Raw genomic sequence first — 26,954 nt, 5'->3', positions numbered from 1 at the left:
GGTTTTTAATTTGGCTACATCAATCTTCACCGGTCGACCAGACTTAGGTTGATCTGATAATGAAAAGTCGCTACTACGAAACCGCTGGAACCATCGTTTCGCCGTGGCCTCAGACACAACTTCAGGAGCAACATGCTGACATATATTACGCACTGCTTCGGCGGCTGAATGGCCAGACTGAAATTCATATAGTAAGCAATGCCTTACATGCACTTCTGATTCGTCCATTTTCTTCCTTATATTAGCTCGGCGACAGCTAGTGAATGACTGACGAGAAACTGTGCGACTCGCCCTTTATATACTTTCGACCATAGAAGATTCTAGAACTCTCTCAAAAATTTTATGTGGAATTCAATCGATCGCTCATTACTTTCTTACCAACCCAATATATTTATATGACATAATAATATTCTCATTGTATCATAGCAAAAAAATAAAGAATATTATTATGTCATATAATTATCTTGACTCAATGTACAATACAACATATGCAAATTATACTAAAATCGGTTAACTAGAAAAAAAGTTATAAAAAGGAAAATGAGTTTTCGTTTTTTTACATACATACATACATACAATCACGCCTGTATCCCATAAAGGGGTAGGCAGAGCACATGAAACTACTAAAGCTTCAGTGCCACTCTTGGCAAAAAAGGGGTCGAAAGGAAACGAAACTGTGACATTGCAGTGACAGGTTGCCAGCCTCTCGCCTACGCCACAAATCACAATTTAACCCATATCCCATAGTCGCCTTCTACGACACCCACGGGAAGAAAAGGTTTCGTTCAAATTTTGCACATTAATTACTGGTGTAGAGCCACACCGACTATAAAAATTAAAAGCCCAAATTCCTCGGGGGCAGAATCACTTATCCTGGCACGTCCTTTGATTTTAGTGAAGGGTATTACTTACATGAAATCGACATGTTGTTTGACATGAAGGCGATATATTGTTTCTAAAAATACAAGAGAGATTTAATTTTAAAGTAATTAAAACAAAAGTTATGACCAAAAAACTAGTTTTTGACCCTAAAATTGTTCTTCTTTGATGCTAAATATCACAGAAACAATGGCCTTTGAAGGAATTATGATATGAATTAGTTTAAAGACGATGCTGCTAATATGATAGGCTTTAGAAACTATCATAACATCAATGGATTCAAATCGAAGGTCATTGGCGCAGGGAACGCCCTTAAGTTAGAGGGGTTCGAACAACTCGCTTCGGTCTTATTTCACAATTTTTCTCGTAAATAGGAATTCCACAAATAATTACAACAGTCTTATTTTAAAACAGTCTCATTTAATCACCAAAATAATTCAATTATTTATTTTCTGTTAGTAAAACTCGTAGGTACCTATTCAAATCATGTTCTCCAATTCAATACAAATTATAATTACGAGCGTTTCAGGAAAGTAGAAAAAGGTGAAAGACTTAACATTTTCAACTTAATTACAAATAAAATAATGCTATTGTCTGTGTAGTGTCCGAATAGATGGCGATGCGCTGGCAACACTGCACACCACCGTACAGAGACCAGTTTTTTATTTATTATACGACACAGTGTTGTATTATGTATTACATTTTGCCAAAGTAATAAATGAATACAATGTGATGGTCGCTAATGATATTCGCGCCCGTGATGCAAATTCTCTCTTTCCCAGTGCAATTCTCTTCGTACGTCATGTTCATATTCTTCATGTCCGTGATGTCCATGGTCATGTCCATGTCCATGTCCATGTCCACCCAGACCGTTCTGGTGCATCCTCTTGTTTTGCTCGGCTATCAACTTCAAGCGCCAATACTCGACCAGTTGGTCGTAGTCACCGGTGCCATCCCCCTTGTAATGCTTGTAGCTCCTCGGAAGAATCAGGACCTGTCCTCCCGGTCCACGAGTGTACCTCCTACCACCTGACTTTAGGAATCTGTAGTCCAGAGCCCAAATAGGTTCGTAATACGCAGGGCTGTATGTGAACTTGATGATCCTGGAAGTAACAGAATGTTGTAAGGTATTTGTAAAATTTTAATTATTGGTGGTAAACAATTTATGTAATATTGCCTGAAAAGTTAACTAGAGGCATTTTCATATCGTCCCATACGATAAACATGAAGGATCCTACATTGACTGCCGCAGTACAGAGTAATGGAGCGTGGGATGTAGGATCCTACTACGTCCGATAATATTCATCGGATATAGTAGGTCTGACAGCTGACGGAGCTAGGGCCTGACTTCTGAAACGGAAGTTGGATGGTGCCTATGAGAAAAACAGCTACCAAAGACATAAAGTTCGCCTTTTTTGCGTTAAGATATGTTATTTTTAAGGGCTTCTCTTTTGTATAAGGGGGTAGGTACTACATATTTAAGGTTAATACTTACTCATCTTGCTCAGCAATGTTAGCGTGGCTCTGAGGAAAGAACAAAATTGTATTATCTTAGCTAATCAAAATAATACAAAAGTAGTAGTAATTATTGACATTAATTATTTCTTTTAATGTAATATAACGAATTTAATAGTTTATGTAAAATTATTTCGAACATTTGAATTTGATGAATCAAAAATGAAACTAAACAACACAGCCAATATTCAATGTCAGAAAAATTACCTTGCCGTGGTCACTGGGAAGATTGCGAGCTACGATAGGACCTTCACGGTGGCTTTCAGGCCCGTCCAGTTTAGCCTTGAGGTAGAGAAGGTTGTGGTCGCCATGGTCATATTGGTCGTAGTGATCCAATCGGCCGCGATGCGTAGACTCCGCATCCTTCATCACGGTCTGTTCGGCATTCTCTGATGGCTTCGCCTCCAGAGGCACCGCGTTGTCTGACTTCTCCGCGGGCTTCGCCTCTTCGGCGACCGCCGCTGATGCCAGGAGCGCCACTAATAGTAACTAAAAATATAATTTTAAACAAAATAAATCTATATTAATTAAAAATACTAAACAAATCCCGACGAGTTGAGAAGCTCCTCTTTTTTTTTGAAGTCAGTTAAAAGAAGTATTTTAGACATGGAAGCTGGGCCCTCAGGCAACCTATAAATTATCGATTTGTAAATTACATTGGATAACATTTATAAAATTTACAATCTATTGTTTTGATTGGACCCCACTTTGACATTGGCTGATTCGTCTACGGGTAATACATTTTACCCAAAGTATAATCGATGGCGCCAACAAAAAAAACACTATTTTTGCACAATGGCTACAAATAAGTACTTCGTCAGGTCTTAAAATAAAATTATATAAGTGTCACTTCATTTTTACTACCTACTATAGATGGTACCATGTGGCGAAACTTACATATGTAACATGACAAGACATACTTATCTTATACTTTTAAACGAGCAATTCTTGTATATTTATTTATTTATTTATTTATTTATATATATATTTATTTACACTGACGATCTCGGAAACCGCTCTAACGATTTCGCAGAAATTTGTTATGTGGGGGTTTTTGGGGTGAAAAATCCGTCTAACTTATCCTTAGGTCCCGGAAAACGCGAATTTTCGAGTTTTCATGCGTTTTTTTCTTCGCGCGCCATCTCGTGTGCAGTAGTTGTACTGTTAAGACAGAATTCTTTCGGTCGATGTAAGTACTATTTATTGCAAACACTAGATGGCGACACAGGTCAAGGCTAAAACGAATAGAAAATACACTATTTGAGTTTTTGTGGCGAAATGCGCGCCATCTCGTGTGTAGTAGTTGTGTTGTTAAGGCTGAGAATTCTTTCGCTCGATGTAGGTACTATTCATTTTTGAACTAGATGGCGACACATGTCAAGGATACGAAACAGAACCGAGCGAAGCTCGGTTGCCCAGATATTGTACATAATTTAAACTCCTAAGTTCCCGCGTATAAGTACAAATTAAATTCGAGTTTTGAACTCTTATAGAAATCAAAGAAAATTCCAAATTCTAAATCAGAAACATTGGCCTCGGACTTATTTACGAGGATAAATTCACACGTGTAATGTCAAAAGCGGTAGGCAGAGCACAGGAAGTTGCTCAAATTTCAGTGCCACTCTTAACAATCAATCAAATCAAATCAATCAATTTATGTGATATAATTTCTATATTGCTATAGTTTGTAGGTTAGGTACCTATAGGTTTAGCTTAGGAAAGTCTACCGTCTCCAATTCTCCCTTAACTGCTCTAAGGTTAATTGGAAGAAATCCCTTAATGGGAAATCCCTTAGTTCGCCTTTGTACAAATAATGTGTGTGTTCTTTTTATTTTTTTCCTGTTATATGTGTTTTTATTTTTGTACAATAAAGTGTATTAGTACTACTACTACTAATAATTACAATGGCGAATTGCTACTCCATCGCCCACATCACAATTGAACTCAAATCCCAGTAAAAAAACAAGTGTGTTGAAAATACTAAATATAATAAGATAACCCTTACTCACCTGCAACATGTTACTCAACTGACGGCTCTTAAAGCAATGTATGAATCTATTATACCAGTACTGATAATTGCCTTTGTGTTAAATATCTCCGGATTACAACGATTGACGTATCCTTAAAAAAATACGTTCTTATTACGCGTAATTTAATTCATGAATTGATGTCATAATAACTGCACAATACAATTGGATTTCAGATTTCATATTTTGTTATTTCACTGAATGTCGTATAAATACAAACTAGGAGTACACGTCAATTTATAACAAAATACCTACCCTGGTATGTGCGTTGGGTTGGTAAATATTAATAATTCCACATAATTTAAGAACCGGCCAAGAGCGTGTCGGGCCACGCTCAGTGTAGGGTTCCGTAGTTTCCCGTATTTTTCTCAAAAACTGCTCAACCTATCAAGTTCAAAACAATTTTAGCTTATTTCCGAAAATATTTTCCCACTTCACATGTAGGGGGAACACTTTTTTTTACTTTAGGAGCGATTATTTACCGTAACAAAACATTTTTATTTTACCACTTTGTCGGCGTGATTGATACACATATTGGTACCAAATTTCAGCTTTCTTGTGCTAACGGTCACTGAGATTATCCGCGGACGGACGGGCGGACGGACAGACATGGCGAAACTATAAGGGTTACTAAACCACACCACTTAATCAAAATTCATTTCAAAAGTTTTATTTTCGAATTAAAACTTTTGCGTCGAAGGACGGTTTTTTTCCTTTACATCTGGAGGATAATTAGTAAACATTTAAAAATAAAAAGTTTAAATTATAAAATTGGGTAGGGAAAATGTGCCATTGCACGGTGGAGCGGGAGTTATAGAAACATCGTTCTTCTAAGAGAGTTACAAACTTATTTATGTCTATTTACATACTTTTTTACATTGCGAGTGTGATGAAAAATATTGTGTAACTCGGGGTGTAAGAAATTAAGAATATTCCAAACTCGAGTCTTCGTTCATTCCGCCCCACGTTACACAATGTACATTGTACAATAACAGTTATTTCAGCCGTTTGGAGAAAATTACCAGAAATAGAATCATAATCATTTGTATATACATATATGTACTCGTAGGAATATTGTGACACAAAGTAGGAAATTAACGCCTGTATGAAAGTTGTTCAATTATTTCAATTATGTTTTGAATGTTTTTTAGGTCCTCTCCCACCCTGAACTAAGGGCATGGCTGGCTGTGTTGCCTTCGTCTCCAATAAATACCCCAGGTATCCCAAGGCAGCCAGGCGTTACTTATTTTCTCAGGAACTTCAGGCATGGGATCTACCAGGCGTTCCAGCCTAGGATCTTGGTCTAAATTCATAGTACTCCCAAGTACCCATTGTACCCAATGTTCCTTATGGATATCCTATGTAATCTCACATTTCGTTTGTTCATAATTTTATTTACATGGGACCTTTTCGTTCATCCCAATTCATAACACCGCAAATCCTCTAGCTTATTAGGAAATTGATGTAAAAAGCTAATTATAAATTACTCTATACACCGTGTTTTTATTCAATTCTGTTAATATAGTTAGGTCCATTATAGGAAAGAGAATAGCAACGTTTTTTTATTCGTATTTTTTTCTATAAAACACCTTTTTGAGAAACGGGCTTTTTGTATTCGATATGAGATTGACATGTCATAGTTTTGACACTTACTTAAGTATGTAGCACACTTAATTGTAAAGCCAGTTTCTCTAAAGCAATTGAGGTTATAGATGTAACGCAGGCCAGGTGTATGGTTTTTTTAGAAAAAAATTACGAATTTAAGGAAACTAACTATGCCATTTTGTTTACTATAATGGACCTAACTAATATGCCGCAGTTAACGGAATTCAATAAAGACACGGTCTATAGGTACAGAATTGCATCGATCAAATGTAAACAGTGGATTGCTTCTGAATTTTATGACCAGTTACTATCATAAATAGTTAGTTCTAGTTTAACCTTTTTGGTTTGATTTAATGACTGTAATGAGACTGATTATAATAAATAATTAATTATAGTCGTGTGAGTGTTCTGGGTTCTGGGTTATAAATTGTTGGCCAAATACATTATGCAGTAGAGTTCGGTTGTAACGACGCTCAAGAGACGATTGATATTTTTATTTACATACACGCACTAGCGTTTTCACATTATCCGATCCGATATCGGATGTAGGACCGATATCCTATACGTTTAAGCCGCCATCTTTGATTTTTGCCTTTGAAATCCTTCCGACATCCGATATCGGATCGGATAATGTGAAGACGCACTTATTTAACCGTATGTTAAAAAAAAATATTCCATTGAAAATATTTTTTACATTTCACTTTTTTGTCAAGTATAATGATTTGTTTGTTTCGAAGAAGACATTTTTATTATGTGTACGTCGCATGGGTACTAAATTCACTCATGACCAGAACCTGTTGTTCTTGCTGTCTTCTAGCTCCCCAGGGATGCAAACGGCCTGTGCCTACTAGCTTCCTGGACCTGTTCCTGCTAAAACTGACTGCAAACAGGTGGCAGTTCCCTTACGACGAAAAGTTGACAGTCTGCGTCGCTGAGGTCGGAGAGAAAGATTCTTTACCTACATTATTCATTCATTAGTAGAAATTGCATCGTTCGTCGTGGTAACCGGACTCGACGGACATTGTTCATGTCAATTTTTATCGTTAGAGCGGTTTCGTACACCATACAATCTGAATCCGAGAAAATAAAACTCGTAAGAGCCGTAGAACTGTTTGTATTTAGTTTACGCACTAGATCCGAAAAATAACGGATAGAAATTGGATGACGGAGATCGGATGCAGTGCGTAAAGTACAATATTAATAGTTCTACGGCTATGACAGATCTTATTTTCACGGATTCGCATCGGACGTAGTGAAAACCGCTCTTAAAAGCGATCGGTCGGTATATGCCGAGTCGTAATAAACGATTATGTTTTCATAGTACATAATTTAGGGAACTTGAAATTTGATGAGAAGTTAATAAATAAATATATAAGCAAACTAACTTTTTTCGATTTTCGTCCCACAAGAGGTTAAATGGGGGATGAACGTTTGTATCGAGAAAAAAAAACGGGATGAAGTTCTTATTTCTTAACTTTAAACTTCGTAAATTGGTATTTTTAAGGCATATATTTCCTACAGTAGGGTTAATTTTGCATAATTCTTGATATGCAAAGTTATAAAAGATTACGTTTTTATACGTAGATAAATTATTGCCGTACTTGAGCAATTCCCGTTAAGTTTGTATATTTGGACCACGTCTCCGATTTTGATAAAAATTGGTAGGCTGATAGAGTCCGTGATGCTGAGCAAGATCCACTAGGTTTCCCAAAATGTCCTAGGTTGATTGTATGAAACTTTCCTTTTTTGTTACCGAAAATGTATAGAAATCAGGTAACAAAAAAGGAAGGTTTCATACAAACTACATAGGACATTTTGGAAAACCTAGTGGATCTTGCTCAGCATCATGGACTCTATCAGCCTACCAATTTTTATCAAAATCGGAGACGTGATCTAAATGTACAAACTTAACGGGTATTAAGCTTAGTTGCATAGTATAAAGCCTTTACTAAGAACTCCCGTGCCCCGTGCAGCCTATAGTGATAAAAAGTGACTTGGAATAGTTTTGGAAATCTAATAATAGGTATATGTTCTACTCTAAGGCGTAGGCGTATTATTCCAAAGATCATTTTCTAGGAAGCATTTCTTTATTTGCAATTACCATTATTGTCGTTCTACAATCATTCCTTATTGTGCAAAAAGTAGGCAAAGTTAGACTAACCTAAGCTGGCAACGATTTTGATAGCCTTGTTGTTATTTTAAACGTGTAATCATGACATTTACTTAATCCTTGCAAAGGTGGGCTAACAAACTTTTTGCCAAAATGGTTGGTCTGACTCTAAGCTTCATTTGAACGCTAACTACCTTATTCGTTATATTTCTCTTATTTATCATTTATCAAACTAGCATTCATACTTAATTTTATTATCGCATTTACTTAACTTTCATTTTTTGTGATCCTATTGCGTTTCATTATCTTACTGTGGTCACGGTGGTATCGAGGGTGATGGGAATATTCAGGGACGATGATAGGTTTATGCATACGCTGGAGTTGAACGTGAGGATCATATATTTTGTCGGACCTCTCCTCTATTCGTATAGGCTTGTTCTTTTCTGAATATTTATGCTGGCTAAAATCGTGATGGGGTGTCTTAAATGGACGCAGCAACATGGGTAGAAGGTCCTTTTCATGTTCTTCATGACTTTTGTTTTTGTTCCAGGTATTAACTTCATTAGCTTTGTGGCCATAATACGGTTTGTGACCATAGTATTCTTTGTGACCTTGTTCTTTTCGACTGTGGTGTTGTTCTCGACCGCGGTGTTCTTCTTGGCCGCGCTGTTCTTCTCGACCACGATGTTTTTCGTGACTGCGTCGTTCATCTTGACTAGGATGTTCTTCCCGCCTACGAGGTTCATCATGGCCGTAATGACCTGAACGACGAATTTGTTCTTCTTCACGTTGTTCTTTTTCAACTGGTTTCTCGTGACCATGATGTTCGTTGTGAATAGGATAGTGAACCTTGGAGTAGTTTTCGATGTGAACTGGTTTACGGGGTTCCTCTTCCTCTTGGGCGGGAGCATCTTCGCCAGAGTCACCGGTGGATTCTTCTTTGCGACGCTCTTTTTCGTGGTGTTCTTCCGGTTCAGCGGGTTCCGTCTCACGATGTACTTCATTTTCTTCGTTTTGTTCTCGCATTTTTTTATTCACGTAGTACTCTATATGTATTGGCTTTCGTGGTTCATGGTATGAAGGCTCAGCTTTTCGCTCTTCGACGACTTCCTCTACAGATTCAGGCGCTTTTTCCACTGCAGCTGTTTCCTCTACCTTTCTTTCTGGTTTTTCATCCACGATTTCTATCACTGGTTTAATAATTTCTATAAGAGGTTCCTCTACACGTGGCTCCTCTGCACGAATCTCCGGCTCCTCTCGATGTCCGTGATGATCTGAGTAGTGGACGTGAGCCTGAAATCTGTTGAACACAAAACAAATCCAAATGTAAGAATATGTATTTAAAACTAATGTAGTACCTGGTTCCACGTCTGAACCCTGACTCCGATAGATAGAATAGAATAATCTTTATTTGCACACCAAAGTAGAAAAATTTCAGAACATTTGAATAAATGTAGAGGCTGACTACAGGCAGTCTTATGACTAAAAACGATCTCTTTCATACAATCTATGGGTGTAGATTCTGGGTAGATACAAAAGTAAATATTTATAAGTTTACACACCCTTTATGCTTGTCCGAGCGGTACTTGACAGTACGCGTCTTACCATCTGGCTGCAGGAGCCAATACTCGCCCCTTACTTCGTCCCCATGTCTGTGCTCATGCTGACCTTTGTGGTCATGGGTGTCGGGGTCATTCACCTTGTAAGAGAATTCATATGACGGATACGCCGAAGCCTGAAAGGTAAAATATCTAATAATTTGTTGTATTAAATGACTGTGTACTGAAGATATTTCTGAAAAAAAAAAAAAATAAGCGATGATCTATGAAGTAGCTCTTTAGCTATATGTGACGTGAAGAATCAGGATTCGTATAGCAGTTCATTTTTGTAGGGAGAAGCTATCGTTGTCAAATGTTTTTAGACTCTTTTCGGTATTAGGTATTCACGTTTTATTTTTTAGACATGTGGCAATCAAGCAATGAAAAATACTGTAAAAAATATTTCATCAGTTAGTTATTAAAATGTACATTAGTTATTTCTAGTAAATATTAAATGATCGAGTAGTATTTTCGCTCTGCTGCCAATTTAAATTGTCAGCAAACAGTGCTAAATTTTCTGTTGCAAATGTTTCAATTCTGAAATATCTCCATGCAGATGGATGTGAGACCAGCTTTATACGAAGGGTTCCTAGGTTTCTACTAACAAAACAACAGCTTCATTACGAAGAGCCCTAGTTTGACTACAAAAACTTTATATTTATTTTTATTTTTCTGTCTCTTTTCGTATTTTGTGTGTGTTATCTGTCGTGGCATCACCAAATGGGTCCTATGGAAGACCAGCGCTGGCTTCCAGCTAGCATTATGCTGAGTTGGGTCCATTTCGTGATGCACACTTGTTGTGTTGTGTTGTTCTGTTCTCTGTTTTTGTTCTTGTTGTACATGTACGTTTTTGTTGCACCATTAGATGTAAATAATTAATTCACGAATCGTTTTACGCACTCGGGAGTATTTTTCTTAAACGCAGCAACTCATCGCCGAAGCTAAAAGTTGAATTCCCAGACAAATGAGCCATGCACACGTCCGTCAGCGGTCGTCGAGTTTGCGCTTCACGCTAAAATCGCATTTTGTATAGATTTCTTATTAAGAAAACGCCTTCAAAATTTAAGCTTTTTAATTCATAAAAAAATAGAATATTACTTTTATTGGCGCAGTTTACTTCCGCATATATTTTTTTTGCTTACTTTATGAGTTATTTGCTGGTCAAGTTATGGTTCCAATATTGTACGTTCGTGCCAAAAGATGAACGACGGTCAACTTTTGGACAAAGGCTCGTTTTTTTTAATGGTATTGTAAAATTGAATAAAATAGATAGATGAACTATTTTTACATCAAATTGATTGTTTGTTAGTCGTTGATTTTTTAACCAAAAGATGAACGAGGCCTTTTTTTATATAATAAGTATTTATTTAAGTTTAAATTTGAATGAAAACGGGATTGTTCAACTAAAGGATCTGTACCTAAAACGTGAACTAGGAAAATTTTCTGGTTCATCTTATAGGTTGCGTTCTTTTAGGATTCCAGTAAATGAATTTTGCGTTAAATGAGTTCGTTCAATTCATTAATGTTGTGTCCAGAACATGAACCAAGTAAATTAATTCGTTCAAGTTTTAGGTAGTGGTTGCAAAAATGAACGCTTTATTTTCAGAATATTTCTATATTTTATAATTAACGATTGCTGTTTTTAAATATTGTAAGACCATTTTATATTAATACCAATGTATTTACAATAGGCGCAAAGTTAAACTGTTTCCCACAAATGCTACTTTTGTCCCCGCCTGTTCATCTATTGGAATTATATCGTTCATATATTGGGCACGTTATTCTGGCTTTATCCTGGTTCATCTATCGGGGTCAAATCATTCAGAGATAGCAGCCCGACACATTGTTCAACTACTGGAAATTTTGACCCCTTTTGAGACATAATTATTTTTAAGTATAATATTACTGAATCATAACACGAGTCCCGAAAGTAGCTTATTCTAAACTCAATTAAATGCGATATAACATAAAATTGTTGAAAATGAGTTACATCAAATAGAAAATTTTTGTCAAAGTTAGGAAATTCGCTTAACTGTTCATCTTTTGGTGATTTTACCTTAACGCTTTGTGACACGTATTCCTGATGATGCTCTAGCAAGTGCGACCCGATATGACCTAGTTCCCCGTGGTGTATTAATTCCTGCTGGATCTTTGTTATTAGTAGCCCTAGTTTGTCTACAAAAATGACACAATAGTTATAGATAACACGTAACACTTGCGGCTCTTACGTACGAGGAACACCTCACGATGCTCTCGCGAGGACGGGACGATATGCCCGAGTCCCCATTCCGTTGTGATGATGACCCCTCTGGCAAAAACTACATAATATATAACACGTAAGTTACACACAGGTCGAACGCGATTAATTAACATTATTTTGTCGTCTTTAAATATGTGTACAAAGCACGAGAACTTGAAGTTTTACTTTTGACGTTCGTATTCCTCATGATGCTTTGGCGAGGACGGCCCGATATGGCCGAGCTCCCCGTGGTGTCCGCGTTGTACGTACTCCTGCTTGACCTTTATTACGGAGCTACATAATACATAACACGTAACACTTGCGACTTTTACGTTCGTATTCCTCATGATGCTCTGGCGAGGATGGCCCGATATGGCCGAGCTCCCCGTGGTGTCCGCGTTGTACGAACTCCTGCTTGATCTTTATTACGGAGCTACATAATACATAACACGTAACACTTGCGACTCTTACGTACGTATTCCTCACGATGCTCTGGCGAGGACGGCCCGATATGGCCGAGCTCCCCGTGGTGTCCGCGTTGTCGAACTCCTGATTGATCTTTATTACGGAGCTACATAATACATAACACGTAACACTTGCGACTCTTACGTACGTATTCCTCATGATGCTCTGGCGAGGACGGCCCGATATGGCCGAGCTCCCCGTGGTGTCCGCGTTGTACGAACTCCTGCTTGATCTTTATTACGGAGTTACATAATACATCACACGTAACACTTGCGACTCTTACGTACGTATTTCTCATGATGCTCTGGCGAGGACGGCCCGATATGGCCGAGCTCCCCGTGGTGTCCGCGTTGTACGAACTCCTGCTTGATCTTGATCTCCGAGGTGGCGTGGCCCTGCGCATAGAGCGCCAGGCCCAGCACAATCACACCATGCGCCTGCGCAAAGATATCTGCATTATCTGACCCTCCACCATGCCTTTTTCAAGTTTTAAGGCTCCGATATTTTTTTTACAAAGTCGTGTCGTTACATACATATACTGGCTAGGAAAAAAATCGTTAACAAAAAAATATGTCTATATTTAATTTATTACTACATGTCTTTTACAAAAGGTCATTAAAGCATTATTAATTTTGAAAATTATAATTGTATATAGTTTCTTGTGTTTTTGATACACTAAAACATACACAGTAAAATCATTTCCACGTATTTTTGGTGCATATATCCAGTAGAATTAATATGAGTTTTTATTATAATATCAAGTATGCATTTTTATGAGAGTTTTGAGCTTCAGTATTTTGTGAAATTGCGGTACGAACAACTTTTCACTTGCACTAATTAATATTCTTTTTTAAATAGTTATAAGAGTAACAACCGAAGTCAAACTCATTTATTTCATTTATTCATTATTATAAATAATGAAAAAAGTCCTTCCTCAAAATATATAATCACACTTTTGCACTAAAATTTTCCGTTGATTAAAACTATCACCGATGCATATCACTTTTTGAAATGTAGGAACTTTCTAGTATCTTCAAAACTTAAATTTTATTTTATTAAGTTACTATTATTTTAAGATTTATTACCTTCCAAAACATAATTCTGTCTTACTCTGAGAGTAAAACTAAATTGATAACGATTATGATGATTCTTTACCTATTTATACACTATTTGGCTATTGATGTTAAATTGACGGTTTCCTCCGTGAGCTCATTTTTTGAGCGCTCGTACGATTGATAATCGTCTGCTACACGCCCTAGAAGGGAAGCTGCGTCTGTATGTTACTGTTTTTTAGCTCTGAAGTTATCAGTTTAAGGATATTGTGCTGGAAGTATAATGTTGGTTGGAAATCCGTTAATTGAGATGGTAGTACAACTGTTAGGGCGTGGCCGCATCGCGTCTCGGCTTATCCTTGATTTGAGAACAATTATTCCATAATAGTACTTAACACGTTGAACGCCTACTGATTCTCCAGTGAGTCAACACTATACAGTAAACAAACACCCATTAGGGCTTATTCGATACATTGAAACCAAGTTATCAATCCAATAATAAGAAAAAAAAATTTTGGCCGCCGGAGGGAGGGGTATTATTCAAAATTGCACTTCTAAGTCCTAGTTTTTACATAAACTCACGCCTGTATTTCCAAAAGGGGTATACAAAGCACATCAAACTACCTAGATTTCAGTGGTCATGAATTTCTTAACGTCACTATACAGGGGTCTTATATTATATTTACTTTTCCTCTCTGTACGCTCGTAGTATTCTACTTGACATAAAAATAATGACAGTGTGAAGCTGTGTTCAATTCCAATTTCTATAAGTATGTACAGTTTAAGAGAACCAGACTGATTCGTTTCTTCACTAGGGCCGTTACCCTAAACACTTAACAATCTGAAGGTACGACTTTTAAGGGGCTCCATACGGTTTTCATCAAGTTTTGACAAGTTTTGAGTTGAAACTCATAAATTTGCACTACAGATAGAATTATAAGACAAACTGCCATCGGTTCTCCAATCTTTTATCTCTATTCGTAAGAGCCATATTAAAAAAAAAAGAAAAAAAAGAATACTTATTTTTATTTATATATTTTTTTCTCCACATGCAATCCTCTTGTCTTGATTGTTCTAATAATGGTATATGTATGAACATACACACTAGACTGTAAGCAAAACAACCTGTGAAAGAGCGTGTTCTCTTAACACAAGTATTTAATATACTCGTACTTAAAAAGAGGCACCAGCTCAGAAATTGTAATCAATATTTTTGTTACTGAATAAAAATATTTTTTTATTTATTTTTTATGATTTTTTTAAACATGGTCTAAAAAACACTTTTTTCGAAATTAGATTTTAGTGAAGGGTCTTACATACATGAACTCTACGTGTTTGGATTTACCTTTGACTTTCCTAAAAACTCAAGAGAGATAATATCAATTGATTAAAATCGAAGGTCATTGGCGAAGGCATGCCCTTTAAATCACCATCATGTAAATTCACACCGCAGCCAACATCAAACGGGTAGATAATTTTAATAAAAGTATGTTTGAAAGGATACATTATCTGCCTTAGATCAACTCTGGGAGTGAGTGATGTGCCCTTGTAAAAACCTATATGAATTCGGACTTCCTACCGGATTTTTTAACAGTTTCATGTGCTCCGCTTACCTCTTTTGCGAATACAAGCGTGACTGTATGTCATCCATGTACCTATGTTTTTTTTCTTATTATAAACATGTAGATGTATAGTTTAATTGTAGGACGACGTGAAAAAGAGTGTCGTGCGCACGCGCCTAAAAATTTAGTCGTCTGTCTGTTATTGAGCCAAGACATTGCTCTTTCAATAATATACGGCATTCAAACTTTCTTACTTTTTAGTCGTTTGCGTTAAAAACACTATAGTATTTTTCAACTGGGATGAATTCTTTGACACTTTGTACCTAAATATGTTCCCAAAATAATATTTAGTTTGTTTAGAACTCGCCAGAGATGGCGTGACGAGCTTGACGCCTTTGACGAGGACTGGTGGGAGACTTCAGGGGATAGGGATGCGTGGAGGAATATGAGGGAGGCCTTTGCCCAACAGTGGGACAATACGGGCTCTTAATAAAATAATAAATAATAATTGTCGTTAAAATATCATCGCCATCGGTGCTCGGACTTTTCATTTGTTATCTTGATCTATTATACGGAACCTTTTTATCTTCTTCCCACTTAAGAATATATATTTAAGTTATTTATAGTGGTAATTACATTGATATACTTATTATTAGAAATAATTTCCGATTTTCTGTTTTAATTTTAAACACATACACCGCTGTTTGCCTATACTTATGTACTAAAAAAACGCGCCGTAAAGGCAAAACGAAATTTGTCGTGATTAACACCAAATGGGTTAAGTGGTCGGAAATGTACCAACCTGTCACACAAAATCATACAAAATGTCACAAAGGAATATAGTCATTTAGTCATTTAGTCATTTATTTAATATTGCATTGTCATGTACATAATAAGGTGATACATAATATATATCTCGTCGAGACTCGTGGTTAGCATTTGTTTACCATTTTCCCATGCTTACTTTTTCATACTACGCAGAAGGTTCACACGGCAAGCAACGTAGTTTATCGTCTTACATAACCCATCACATACCTACTAAAGGCCTAAACAACTGGAGGCAGCGCCGGCCCGTGCACTCGATCAGGGTAGAGCGAGTTTGAGTTTCAGCGCCCTTGGGAAGAAGTCTTATGATGTTGATAAAAATACCGCGAGTGTAGCGAGCGAAATTTTTTCCATAGTAATGCCGTAGTGTGATGATTAACGCAATACAGAATTTATGGATTTCATCATACAGAGTACGAAAGGGACAAGAGTTGAACTTTCTCAGTCGCAGACTTGAAATGAAAACGCGAGCGCAGCGAGCGCGGAATTTTTCCTAGTAGTAACTAAAAGAGGACTGATATAAATAGTAAGCGCGAGCGAAGCGAGCTCGATTTTTTTCCTGTTGACGCAATTCTCAACCCGCTAGCGGGGAAGCAGCGAGCGTTCAAGCTTTGATCAACTGCAGAACTGCGGTCTTTGGCATATTTTGGGTTATTTTGACTTCACAGGGCGCCTATTTTCCCGACTTTTAGGCCTAATATTTGCCATCACTATTATTTTTATATTACTAAGAATTAGAAGACATTAACTGCGAACTCGATCGTCACCGTCCCACCCATTTCGGTATTTTGCCACTAAATGCCCTTCGGGATCTTAGTCCTTTGAAGTTCGCTCATCATCTCCTGTGACTCACAAAATTGCGCCTCTCTGAGACGTTTTGCGCCTTTGGCTTTATGAGGAACTCCGCTATGGACTATCGGATAGACTCATATTTCGTCCCATTAATGCAAATACCGACTAAGTGACTTTTTGACGAAATCGAGTTTTTAGCACCTATAGAATAAGGTTTTCAAGGGCTACAATATGTTAAAACCCATGTATTGATACGACGCTGCATTCAAAAGATAGCTTCCGCATAAAGTTACTTAATGGTCAATTTGTTGCATTATAAACTGCCAGAATGTAATATGAATATTTAATATAAACTTTTATGCTTTATCCGCCAAGTAGAACCTTTTAATGGTGTATAGTGTTTTTTTGCATTTAAACATTTTGTTAAAGTAGCCATCTTATGTTCTACAAAAAAGTTTAATGTGTACATATTTGATTTTTGCAAATAAAACTATCAACAAAATTCTTTATTTTAAGCCAGGCTAAATACACCAAATGTCTTTAAGATGTTTTTCCAGAAGATGTTTGTTTACAAACATCAGCAATTTCATTCTACCAAAAAGTTGTATAGGGACTATAATTGGTTTTGCATGTGATGTGACGAAGGAAAGGATAACGGTCTATTACTGCAAATACCGACTATGTGTAAATAGGCGATTTTGAGATAATGCGGTTTGAAAGTTTGAAGGCACGTTTTATATGAAAACATGAAGAAATTTACGTTATGTGTATGGCATTTTAAACCCTATATTTTTTTGTTTACTACTTTGTCGTATATATATTCAGAATGTATTTAGTTGACGATCAAATACGATTTAATGAAACAGTCGAATACCTACTTAGTTGGTTTTTCCTGTAGAAATAAATGTTTGCATATTTCTCTTCTTTATACATAATTATAACCCATTGTTTGTCTTAAATAAAGCTTCGTTTTTCATACGATGTTCTACAACCTAAATGAGTTTTTTTTGAAATATACCGGGTAATAATTATAAGTTAGCCAGTAAGCTAATATAGTCAGTAGTTTTTAAGAATATTGTACGCTCGAAATGGGCACTGTTGATACTGTATTTCCTGTATATCATACCATCTTATGTACACAGTTAACAATGAATAAACTTTACTTTACTTTACTTACTAGCATACCTACGGTACGAGTAGACTTCAGATGTCACAACTGTGTACCACTTCACCAACTGCAGTATTAAGTGGTTGAAACCACTCATGAATCGAGCCCTGCATACATTTACAATGAACGATGAATCCGATTCGACGCGTCGCTAATGGACGTAGTTTCATAAGAAATGCAGAAGGCGAATTAATGAGATTCGACTCGGCGAGCTTAGTGGTCACTAGGCTTAAGTTCATATCGAGATCTGGACGTAGCACAAGGCAAGAAAATCAACGCCACAAATTAAACTCCAGTTCAGTAGAACCACCTCAAACCTCTTAATGTATCATATCATATTTCTATCTCGGTCTAAAGCTCGATAAACAACTAGCTATCTCTGCGTTCAAGAAAATGGACTTACGCAGACTTTTTGACAAAGGTATCGTAACTAAATAGTACCATGAGTGCTTCCAATCACTTAATACCTAGTTAGTCTAGCATTGTCAGCCGTGTTACGGACGTGTTTGTATCGAATTCCACCAGCGATGAAGATGTTGTTTAATAACTTTTTATCACTCTTGCGCAGTAAGTGTGCAATCGCACGAAGGCGTATCAGGAGTAAAAGAAAAAACTTTTTCCCAAAACAGTGTTTAAATTTGTATTTTGGACTACCATAAATACTTTTTTATCTTTTTATTGCAAGTGTGATGAAAAACACTGCGTGTAACTGGGGGCGTAAGAATATTGCAAACATGATTGCTTTAAATCGCCCCAGAAACCTATGTAATTACCGTTACACATTACTTTTTCTTACTTATTACCTCATCTACGCCTACATTTTAGTGACTTTGGCGTAAATACTACAAAACTTTAAATAAACTATTACTTCAGGTTATTGAGCGTACAAAAACTATTTACCTATACTAAATGTAACAGTGTAGATAGTGAAATTTCGAACATAAATTATGGCGGACTTCGGATTGCTGAGACAGTGAACTAGTATGTAGTAAGTACCTATGCATATTATGCTATTACCCAAAAACGCATTAACCGATTTGTAAAATTCTTTTTGTGATTTCAAGGGAATGCTATTGCGTTACTTCTTGTTAAATTTTACTGAAATCGGTTAAAGTATTTTGTGAAAAATCTCCTAAAACCGGTTGAAGAGGATTTTTTCAAAATTTTTTTTTTGAGAATAACTCTTCAAAACCATAAATAAAGTATTATTAATGGTTAGTAATGTTAAAAAACTTTTTATTACAAATGCACCAGTTAAATTAACAATGATAAGTGAAGTTTTGTAACATAAAATTAGAGCAGCTATATTTCCTGCAACTAAAACCGCCTATGTCATTGAGAATATTTAATATATTTTGAAATAAGTTCAAAACTTTTGTATATTTTTTCTTTTTTTGCAAATCATAAGTAAAGTGTATTAAAAGCAAAGCTTAATCAAAGGGAAACACTGCTTTATATGTATTAATAAGAGAAATATACAAATTTTTATTTCTACAGGAAAAACCAACTAAGTTTGCTACTATTTTTTTTAAATCGTAGTTTTATCGGCAATCAAATCAAGCCTGGATATTGTTTACGATTAAGTATTAAACAACACAATACGGGCTGTAGAATGCTGTATACAAATAGTAATTTTTTTCATGTTTTCATATGAAATCGTACCTTCAAACATTAAAATCGCATTATCTCAAAATCACTTTTTTGCACATAGTCGGTATTTGCAGTAAGGGGACGATTTTTGCATTTGGATAACAATGTGGTTCGTCAAGGGCTAGAATCCTCCTTTTACGGCACCCTAGCAACAGCGCCCTTATGAATGTTGGTATATGTTGGCAATGTGGTACAACTTTCCACTTAATCTGAATTACAAATCTAGATTTGCAATAGCTGGATTAATTCCCGACTCCTCTCGCTATTTTGTGATATGTGCGCGCCCACGCCTTGTATAATTTTTTTGTATAGATTTTTCCACATTCTCGATTTTGGCGCCCCTTTACCATGTGGTGCCTAGAGCGGCCGCTCCACTCGCTTTACCCTTAATCCGGCCCTGACTGGAGGCTCCAGTTGTTAGTAAATAGATATGTTTAGGCTGTCGGAACCTCCAGTCTGGAGGCCCCCGAGGAAATTTACCAAGAATCGACACTTCCTCGCAGCGCTGTATCTCAATCGCAATGCTGATACATTGTGCGAAAAGTCGCCAGCACTTCGGTAATAGGCTAGTTTCCTACTATCATATCAGCTTCTTTTTAAGAACTGTCAAAACGATTTTCTAATATGGAATTACTATGAAATACTGAAGAGTGACGTCACGGTCAATTCATTTACTTTATATCTTTCTCTGTGACTTATTAATTAGAAATTTTGTTTAAACAAAACCACTGTACACATTTTTCTACTAATTATGTGGTGCTTTATTTCGTGCACTGCACAAAATATTTTATTTTAAGTACTTATAGGAAACTAGCTTATTAGTGACCCTCAACCTTTGGTTTCTGTGAAAAACTTTTGCGCGCTGTAATCCCATATTTATATTTAGATATGAGCCTTCATGTTTATATTTAGATATGAGCATTAACTCATGATCATTCGTTTATGCTTTAATTACTAAAATAATGGTCAGCTGTGTAAGTAGATAGAATTAAAACACAATTTTAGCGCTAAATACAACAGTTTTTATTATTCTTAAAGCTAGCATTACCGTGTATTGACAGGAGTCAGTCTTATAAGTGCATTGATCGGTCCTGTTTAGTTTCCATAGATTAGATATGATGATGATGATGGCCGAAATGAACGTGATGATGAGGCGATGAGTGATGGACGATGGCGTTGAAACTGAAAAAAAGTAGTCAGTATCGTTATCAAATTTGTCTGTGACATAGGTACCTACTTCAGAATTTTATTCAGGGACTAAATAGTATTGTTCCAGCATAGAGTTAATGTTCTGTTGAAATAGGAAAAAAGAAGCATAAGGCATTAAATATGATTAATGGCAAACGGAAGATAGTTTTGATAAACAGTAGGTATTCACTAAAATTATATGTAATGATCTAATCAATCATTTTATTAATGATTGATTTCGACTGGCATATCGGAAATTAACTTGCTAGATAGGTATGTAGTCAACACTTTGAATTCGCCTGTTTTGTACACATACTTAGGGCCGGTTACAGCAAACCTTCTGTCACCTTTAAAGCGTTCGTTAAATTTTATTCTATGGAAGTTCCACAGACGTCTGCTGCGTGACGATGATGTGTCTGTCAAATGTGGTTGATGCAACTGGCCCTGTAAAGTCACTACAGTTGAACGAGATAAATTACCATTATGCTACCTTTCGCGACCACAGCCAGTGCAACCTGGTTGAAACGTCGTGGAAAAAGGTACCTCACGTATCCTACCTCACATGAATCGGTCGGTCGGTGGTGGTCAACAGCCTTGTATTCGATCTTCCTGAGCGAGCCGTCGGACTCCGCCCGACTTTGGCGGTTCTGGCTCAGCCACTTCACATTACCATGCATCCCTAGTCAAAAACATAGTCTGCCGACCTCCAGCAGGTACATAGATTGATCAATAAAATATTAGAAGTTAAGACAGCTAAAGACTGGAGTTGAAACTTTTCTTCCTCTTTTCTAAGTGGTACCTACCCGGTGTGGTAATCGACCTTCCTGAGCCTGCACTCGGGCCCCAACAGCTCGTACCCACCCTTCACCGTCGCTGCGGTGCTCGTCCATCTACTTCACGCCCCCGTGCTCTCATGCGACCCTAGTCAAACATAGTCTCCCGACTTCCGGTATGTAGCTATCCATATCATTTGGTCAACATAGTCAGGAGGAGCTATCTTTCAAAGTAACCTACCCGGTGTGGTCGTCAGCCTTGTACTCGACCTTCCTGAGCCTGCCGTCAGGCTCAACCAGCTCGTACCCACCCTTCTTCAGGTCTCGGTGGCGATGCTCGTGCTGAGACTTCACGCCCCCGTCTCTCATGCGACCCTAGTCAAACCTAGTCTCTTGACCTCCGGCATGTAGCTAATATCCATATGATTTAGTCAACAAAGTAGGGAGGTGCTGAAATAGCTTCTATCTTTCAAAGTAACCTACCCGGTGTGGTCGTCAGCCTTGTACTCGACCTTCCTGAGGCGCCGTCAGGCTCCACCAGCTCATAGCCACCCTTCACCAGGTCTCCGTGGCGATGCTCGTGCTGAGATTTCACGTCGCCCGTGTGGTGGTCGTGCACGGCGTACTCGAATTTGTACTCAGGGAACGCCTGGGGATAAACAATTTGCTATATTTGATGGATTCTTGTCCTTGAATGAAAGAAAATTACTTCAAATTTTTAAATTCAGGAACATTTTCCACTTCTTTGGTTGAGCGGATAAAAAAATGCACGCAGAAATTTTCGGACTACAGTTTCTTACGCCATTAAGATGGTGTGTAGCGACATGGCCGACACGGGCTACGCAATTATCACTAATTTAATAATTTACATTTGCATATTCTAGATATTACGATAAAAATGTATAAATCCCCTAAGCCATGAGGCATAATACCTATATGACTACAATTCAAACTGTTTCTTTTCAACGATCGTTACTTGTTTGTTGTTTCAGAAAGGTAATTGTTCAGAGTCACTACTAGTACTTACCCATACTATATCATACTTTCCTTTTAAAGGTGTGTTATGACACTCTTACTTAGGTACTGTCTCAATACCGTCAAATAAATAATCACTAGACTGGTACGATTAGTCTGGATCGGTTAGCTAACTTGTTGAAATTGGCGGGAAGTTGAAAGATTAATAATACCGCAATCTTAATTTAATGTATATCATTTATACCTAAACTAAACTAACTATGTTAGCCTAGTTGTTTGTTAATAGGAAATATTGTGAAGTAAGTCAGTTTTTGAATAATAAAGACCCAATAAATCTTTCTAAGATTTTGGATTAGAACTAATTGATTGTTAGTAAAATGATTTATTGAAAGGCACTAATTTGATTAACTGCAGTGAACACGAGATATCACGATTGATTAAAATACTTACTTGTTGGATATTGTTTTACAACGTAATTACTAAGCAAAGTGGATTTATTTGATTAAAGTAGGCGCCTATCTAATATCAGATTGTCGCCATCCATCCTAATATTATAAATGGGAAAGTGTGTACCTGTTTGTTTGTCCGTCTTTCACGGCAAAACGGAGCGACGCGATTTTTTAAGTGGAGATAGTTGAAAGATGGAGATTGACATAGGCTCCTTTTTTCTTTGTCTAACCTCCCACTTTCCTAAAATTGGGGGAGAGGGTGGATGTTTGTCAATTTTCGAATTTAACGCGTGCGAATCCGCGGGCAAAAGCTAGTATTTACATAAATGATTAGGGTGAAAGAGTTCTTGAAAGTTTTTTTAGTAGAAATTTAATGTATCCAGCCTTATAAATCTCTCCGTATTAATATCGATGTGGAATCAGAAAAAGCATATAGTAAAACAGATTTATGACGCATGAAACGCGAAAAAACTGTCGACGGCCAATGCGAACAACGTCGAACGACTTTTTCGCTCTGTTTGCACCGAGTTGGCAGTGCACTTGGCACGAAAACTAGCATCCTAGTTTTACTTACATAATGGTCATGATGCGGAATGTGGTGGTGGATCGGCACGTGGGGCACGTGGGGCACGTGGTGGTGCAGCAGCGGCACGTGGTGGTGGATGGGGATGTGGTGGTGAATGGGGATGTGCACGGGGTGGTGCGGCCCGTCGTGCTTCTGAAGTTCCTGGTGGGAGATCGCTGGGTGGTGGTGGTGATGGTGGTGGAACGGGAAGATGGCCTGGCAGGCTGTCACCAGTACGCAAGCGGTTAGTACCTGGAACAGAAGTTATTTGTTTTACAAGGGGGCAAAGTTGTTGTTTAACCGCACGTGACAATATTGACACCCGAGCAAGTGAAAGTGGAATCTTGAGCGTTGCGAAGGTTTCAAGGCACAAAGGACAAGGCACAAGGTTAAACAAACATTGCCATCGAGTGAAACACAAAAGTTTACACCACAGCAATACGAACAAAATACTGACTATAAAACATCAAATCAATCAATTTATTCAATATTTATGATTCAAAACCATCATTTGTAGGTAAAATCTACCAGCCAGCTTAAGACATCAAGTGAAAATTTGTATTGAAATTACTGTGCACTCTTGTGGATAAAATGCAATTTTGCTATCTATTTTCGAATAGTAAAGAGAGCCTTTACCAGTTGGTGTGGTAAAAAGATTTTTGATTACTTATTCGTCATTATCTTATCAGTACACTGTCGCCCACTGTTGAGCATAAGCCTATCTTCTAGTACCTACGTCACGCCTCTATCGTCTGTATGCATATGCATTGTAGCAGAAATTCTATTAGATTTAAAAGTGTAATCGATATGGCCTGTCATTTTGACAGCTGAATCATTTTTCCGAACAAACAAGCTGTCGTAATCATAAAATAGAATGTTATTTCTAATCGGGCTGGAAGTTGATATGAACTTGTTATGGATATATTATCTGTCAGCTCAGCTTCGGAAAAAGGATTTGTGTCATGTAAGGCCCTAATAATTATATTTCCGCACAACGCATAACATATCGTAAAATAGCGTTTTCGCCAGTTTCCATTTTTTTTATTTTTATCATAATATTAAAATAAAAAAATTGTAATCCAAGGCTCGCAATTAAAAAATCGGCACCTTGGTACGAATCAATAAGCTTCTACTTGACTGAATGCATAGGGTTGATCCTTGTAGATACGGTGACATTGACATTTTTCGGTGATAAATTTTGTGCACTAATTTGTTAGACATGCAATGTCCTGGAAAGGCAATGCAACGAATACGATTGTCACCGTGGTCAAATAGGCTACGGTCTCCAGAATCACTGTATTATGTTTATTTAATTTGTAGGTATTATTAATCACTTAACACTTGAACTTTTCTAAATCAACTTACGCGAGACAACATCTTGGCGTACGCGGATACTGTATGCTATGTCTAATGAATATAAGACAATAGTGCACATAGAATGCGTTAGTTCATTAGCTTATATAGGAGACTTTAATTGTGGGAATTATTAGAGCAAAAAACCTATTGATCAATTTCACAGGGTTTGCTAACGGCCCTATCGTAATATCGGTTTTGTGTAGTGCATAGGTATGCACCTACACATTGCACTGTTGTGAAGGACGCAATTAAGTCATTTTTGTAGTATATCGCCATCAGATACAGTGGACTGTGGGCATTTCTACATTAAAAGTTGTACCAAGAGTTTGAAGAATTTTTATTATTTTGATCTGAATTAAGATTTTTTTTAAGATGGATAAAATTTACAACAATTTTTGTCCGTTGTCAGTCCTCGATTGATCTTAACAAACCAAAACACATTCAAAAAATTATGACATTGTATGAAAACATTTTTCAGCTATATTTTTTTATTTTTAGATACTTACGATTACTGAGTAGAAATAACATATACATTTCTGGGTACGTAGCCGAATGGTACAAACGCTCACGAAACGAAACGCTTGTAGATATCTATATCTATCGCTCTATGCGTATTGGCGCGACGCTAGACTACCTTTCGCGGCGTTTCGTTTTATCAAGTTACAAGTAACTCAAACACAAGTAGAAATATTGCAGTACCGGTACTGTTTTACGGGATTTTGGGCAAAATATGGAACCGGGATTTCCCGGGATTTTAAGACAAATACTATTAAAGAAATATAATAATTGATTATAGACCGGCAGTAAAACCTCACAAAATTCCCCAAACATGTAATTTGAATCAAAGAATGTAAACTAAAGGAAACAAAATATTTGAGGTGGTGCACTATTTTTTTGCTAGTCAGAGGGATCGTTCTCGAGAAAATTAGTAATTTTCTGGAATTTTTTGGTGGTTAACCGTAATATCACAATATATGTAAACATTTTTTAAAAGTTAAGCATGTTTATTTATAGCAGTTATCATTAAAAGTTAGACATAAGCCATTGCCGACTTTTTTTCTAGACCTACATTTATGTGTCAGAGCGACAATTCCACCATACATTATTTCGTTATAAGTCGATCGGTACGTACAGGCAGGGTTTCAGTTGAAGCGTGATTTTTACCGACTTTTAGCACATATATACAATTATACACACAGTCATATTTTAATAATCAATTTATAATAAGAAAACATTAAACACTCCTCAAGAATCAATGCCCACATACAAGGCGTTCCTAAACGCTTTGTTGCCAAGGATCCCTGCATGTTACGATGTAGTTAATCGCGACAGTGTCGATATATCTTTATCGTAACGTGTTATTATGTTTCGGAAATTCCTCGTCTTGGAATGCGATTATATCGATCGAGTAGATACTTAAACGGCGTAGATCCGCTTAGGTAACCCACACAGGTATTTAAGGACGAAAGTCTTGAATCAAACGTAGTAACAAACCAATTGCCGTATTACATATAGGTTTTTATAAGCATACAGTGTGGCTGCTGCGACATGTTTTCCCTCTTCAGACATATAGGAGTTCACGCGACGGCTAAACTCCGAGCACTGAGAACCGTAGATTCATTAAATATTTGAATATGTCTCACGAAAGTTTAACGTCAATACAGCGTGGCATTAGAAAAATGTCATATTCAAATTCAAACGTAAAGATGCCAACCATAGGTTCGTCAGACGATAACTCTTTTTACTTTTAAATGACCGGCAAACGACCGATATTGGCCAGTACCATTACTGCTCCATATATATATTTTCTATAAATACCAAGTAATTAAAGCCTGACCTGTGTGCGTAGCCCAATGCACAAAAGCTCACGAAACGCTCACAATAATATCTCTTTCGTAGCTATCTATCTCTATCGCTCTTGCGTATCCACGACAGAGTACATTTCTGCGTTTGATTTGTTTCATGTCGCAGAAATGCCATTCTGACGCTCACTAAAAGCCTGACCAGAATTTATGATTATTTTCAAGATGGCGCTATAATTCAGATGTATGCGGTGACAATTTAGTAAGTATATGTTGTATGAAGAAAATAGTTCCAATAAAATTTCGCAACATGGCGCATAGTCATATATTTCTGGACAGGCTTGAGGCATCATCATAGG

The 26,954-nt window shown here is 37.1% G+C and overlaps 2 protein-coding genes across 2 annotated transcripts; both read right to left on the bottom strand.

Moving 5' to 3' along the window:
- Positions 1 to 1,474: 1,474 nt before the first annotated feature.
- On the bottom strand, positions 1,475 to 4,469 carry LOC125226055. The gene is made up of 4 exons (XM_048129888.1): positions 4,404 to 4,469; positions 2,602 to 2,883; positions 2,375 to 2,403; positions 1,475 to 1,982 (listed from the first exon to the last, which is right to left on the bottom strand). The coding sequence occupies exons 1-4, from the start codon at positions 4,410 to 4,412 to the stop codon at positions 1,619 to 1,621; spliced, it is 684 nt and encodes a 227-aa protein (XP_047985845.1). The 5' UTR covers positions 4,413 to 4,469; the 3' UTR covers positions 1,475 to 1,618.
- A 16,074-nt stretch (positions 4,470 to 20,543) lies between these two features.
- On the bottom strand, positions 20,544 to 24,826 carry LOC125226231 (histidine-rich glycoprotein-like). Its single transcript, XM_048130150.1, has 5 exons — positions 24,803 to 24,826; positions 23,447 to 23,689; positions 21,987 to 22,097; positions 21,690 to 21,748; positions 20,544 to 20,669 (listed from the first exon to the last, which is right to left on the bottom strand). Exons 1-5 carry the CDS (start codon positions 24,812 to 24,814, stop codon positions 20,597 to 20,599), a joined length of 498 nt encoding a protein of 165 aa, XP_047986107.1. The 5' UTR covers positions 24,815 to 24,826; the 3' UTR covers positions 20,544 to 20,596.
- Between the last annotated feature and the right edge of the window lie 2,128 nt (positions 24,827 to 26,954).

Source organism: Leguminivora glycinivorella, chromosome 5, assembly GCF_023078275.1.
Source record: "Leguminivora glycinivorella isolate SPB_JAAS2020 chromosome 5, LegGlyc_1.1, whole genome shotgun sequence".
NCBI lineage: Eukaryota > Metazoa > Arthropoda > Insecta > Lepidoptera > Tortricidae > Leguminivora > Leguminivora glycinivorella.
The sequence above is the reverse complement of the archived record's forward strand: the minus strand, read 5'-3'. Positions and strand labels throughout refer to the sequence as shown.

Coding starts and splice junctions, on each gene's coding strand:
- LOC125226231 (XM_048130150.1), bottom strand. Junction 21,749..21,986: donor TGAAGGGTGGCTATGAGCTG/GTGGAGCCTGAC, acceptor GGTGGGTACGAG/CTGGTTGAGCCTGACGGCAG. Junction 20,670..21,689: donor AAGGCTGACGACCACACCGG/GTAGGTTACTTT, acceptor ACTTTTTTTCAG/TTTCAACGCCATCGTCCATC.
- LOC125226055 (XM_048129888.1), bottom strand. Junction 2,404..2,601: donor TTCCCAGTGACCACGGCAAG/GTAATTTTTCTG, acceptor TTCTTTCCTCAG/AGCCACGCTAACATTGCTGA. Junction 1,983..2,374: donor AACATTGCTGAGCAAGATGA/GTAAGTATTAAC, acceptor TGTTACTTCCAG/GATCATCAAGTTCACATACA.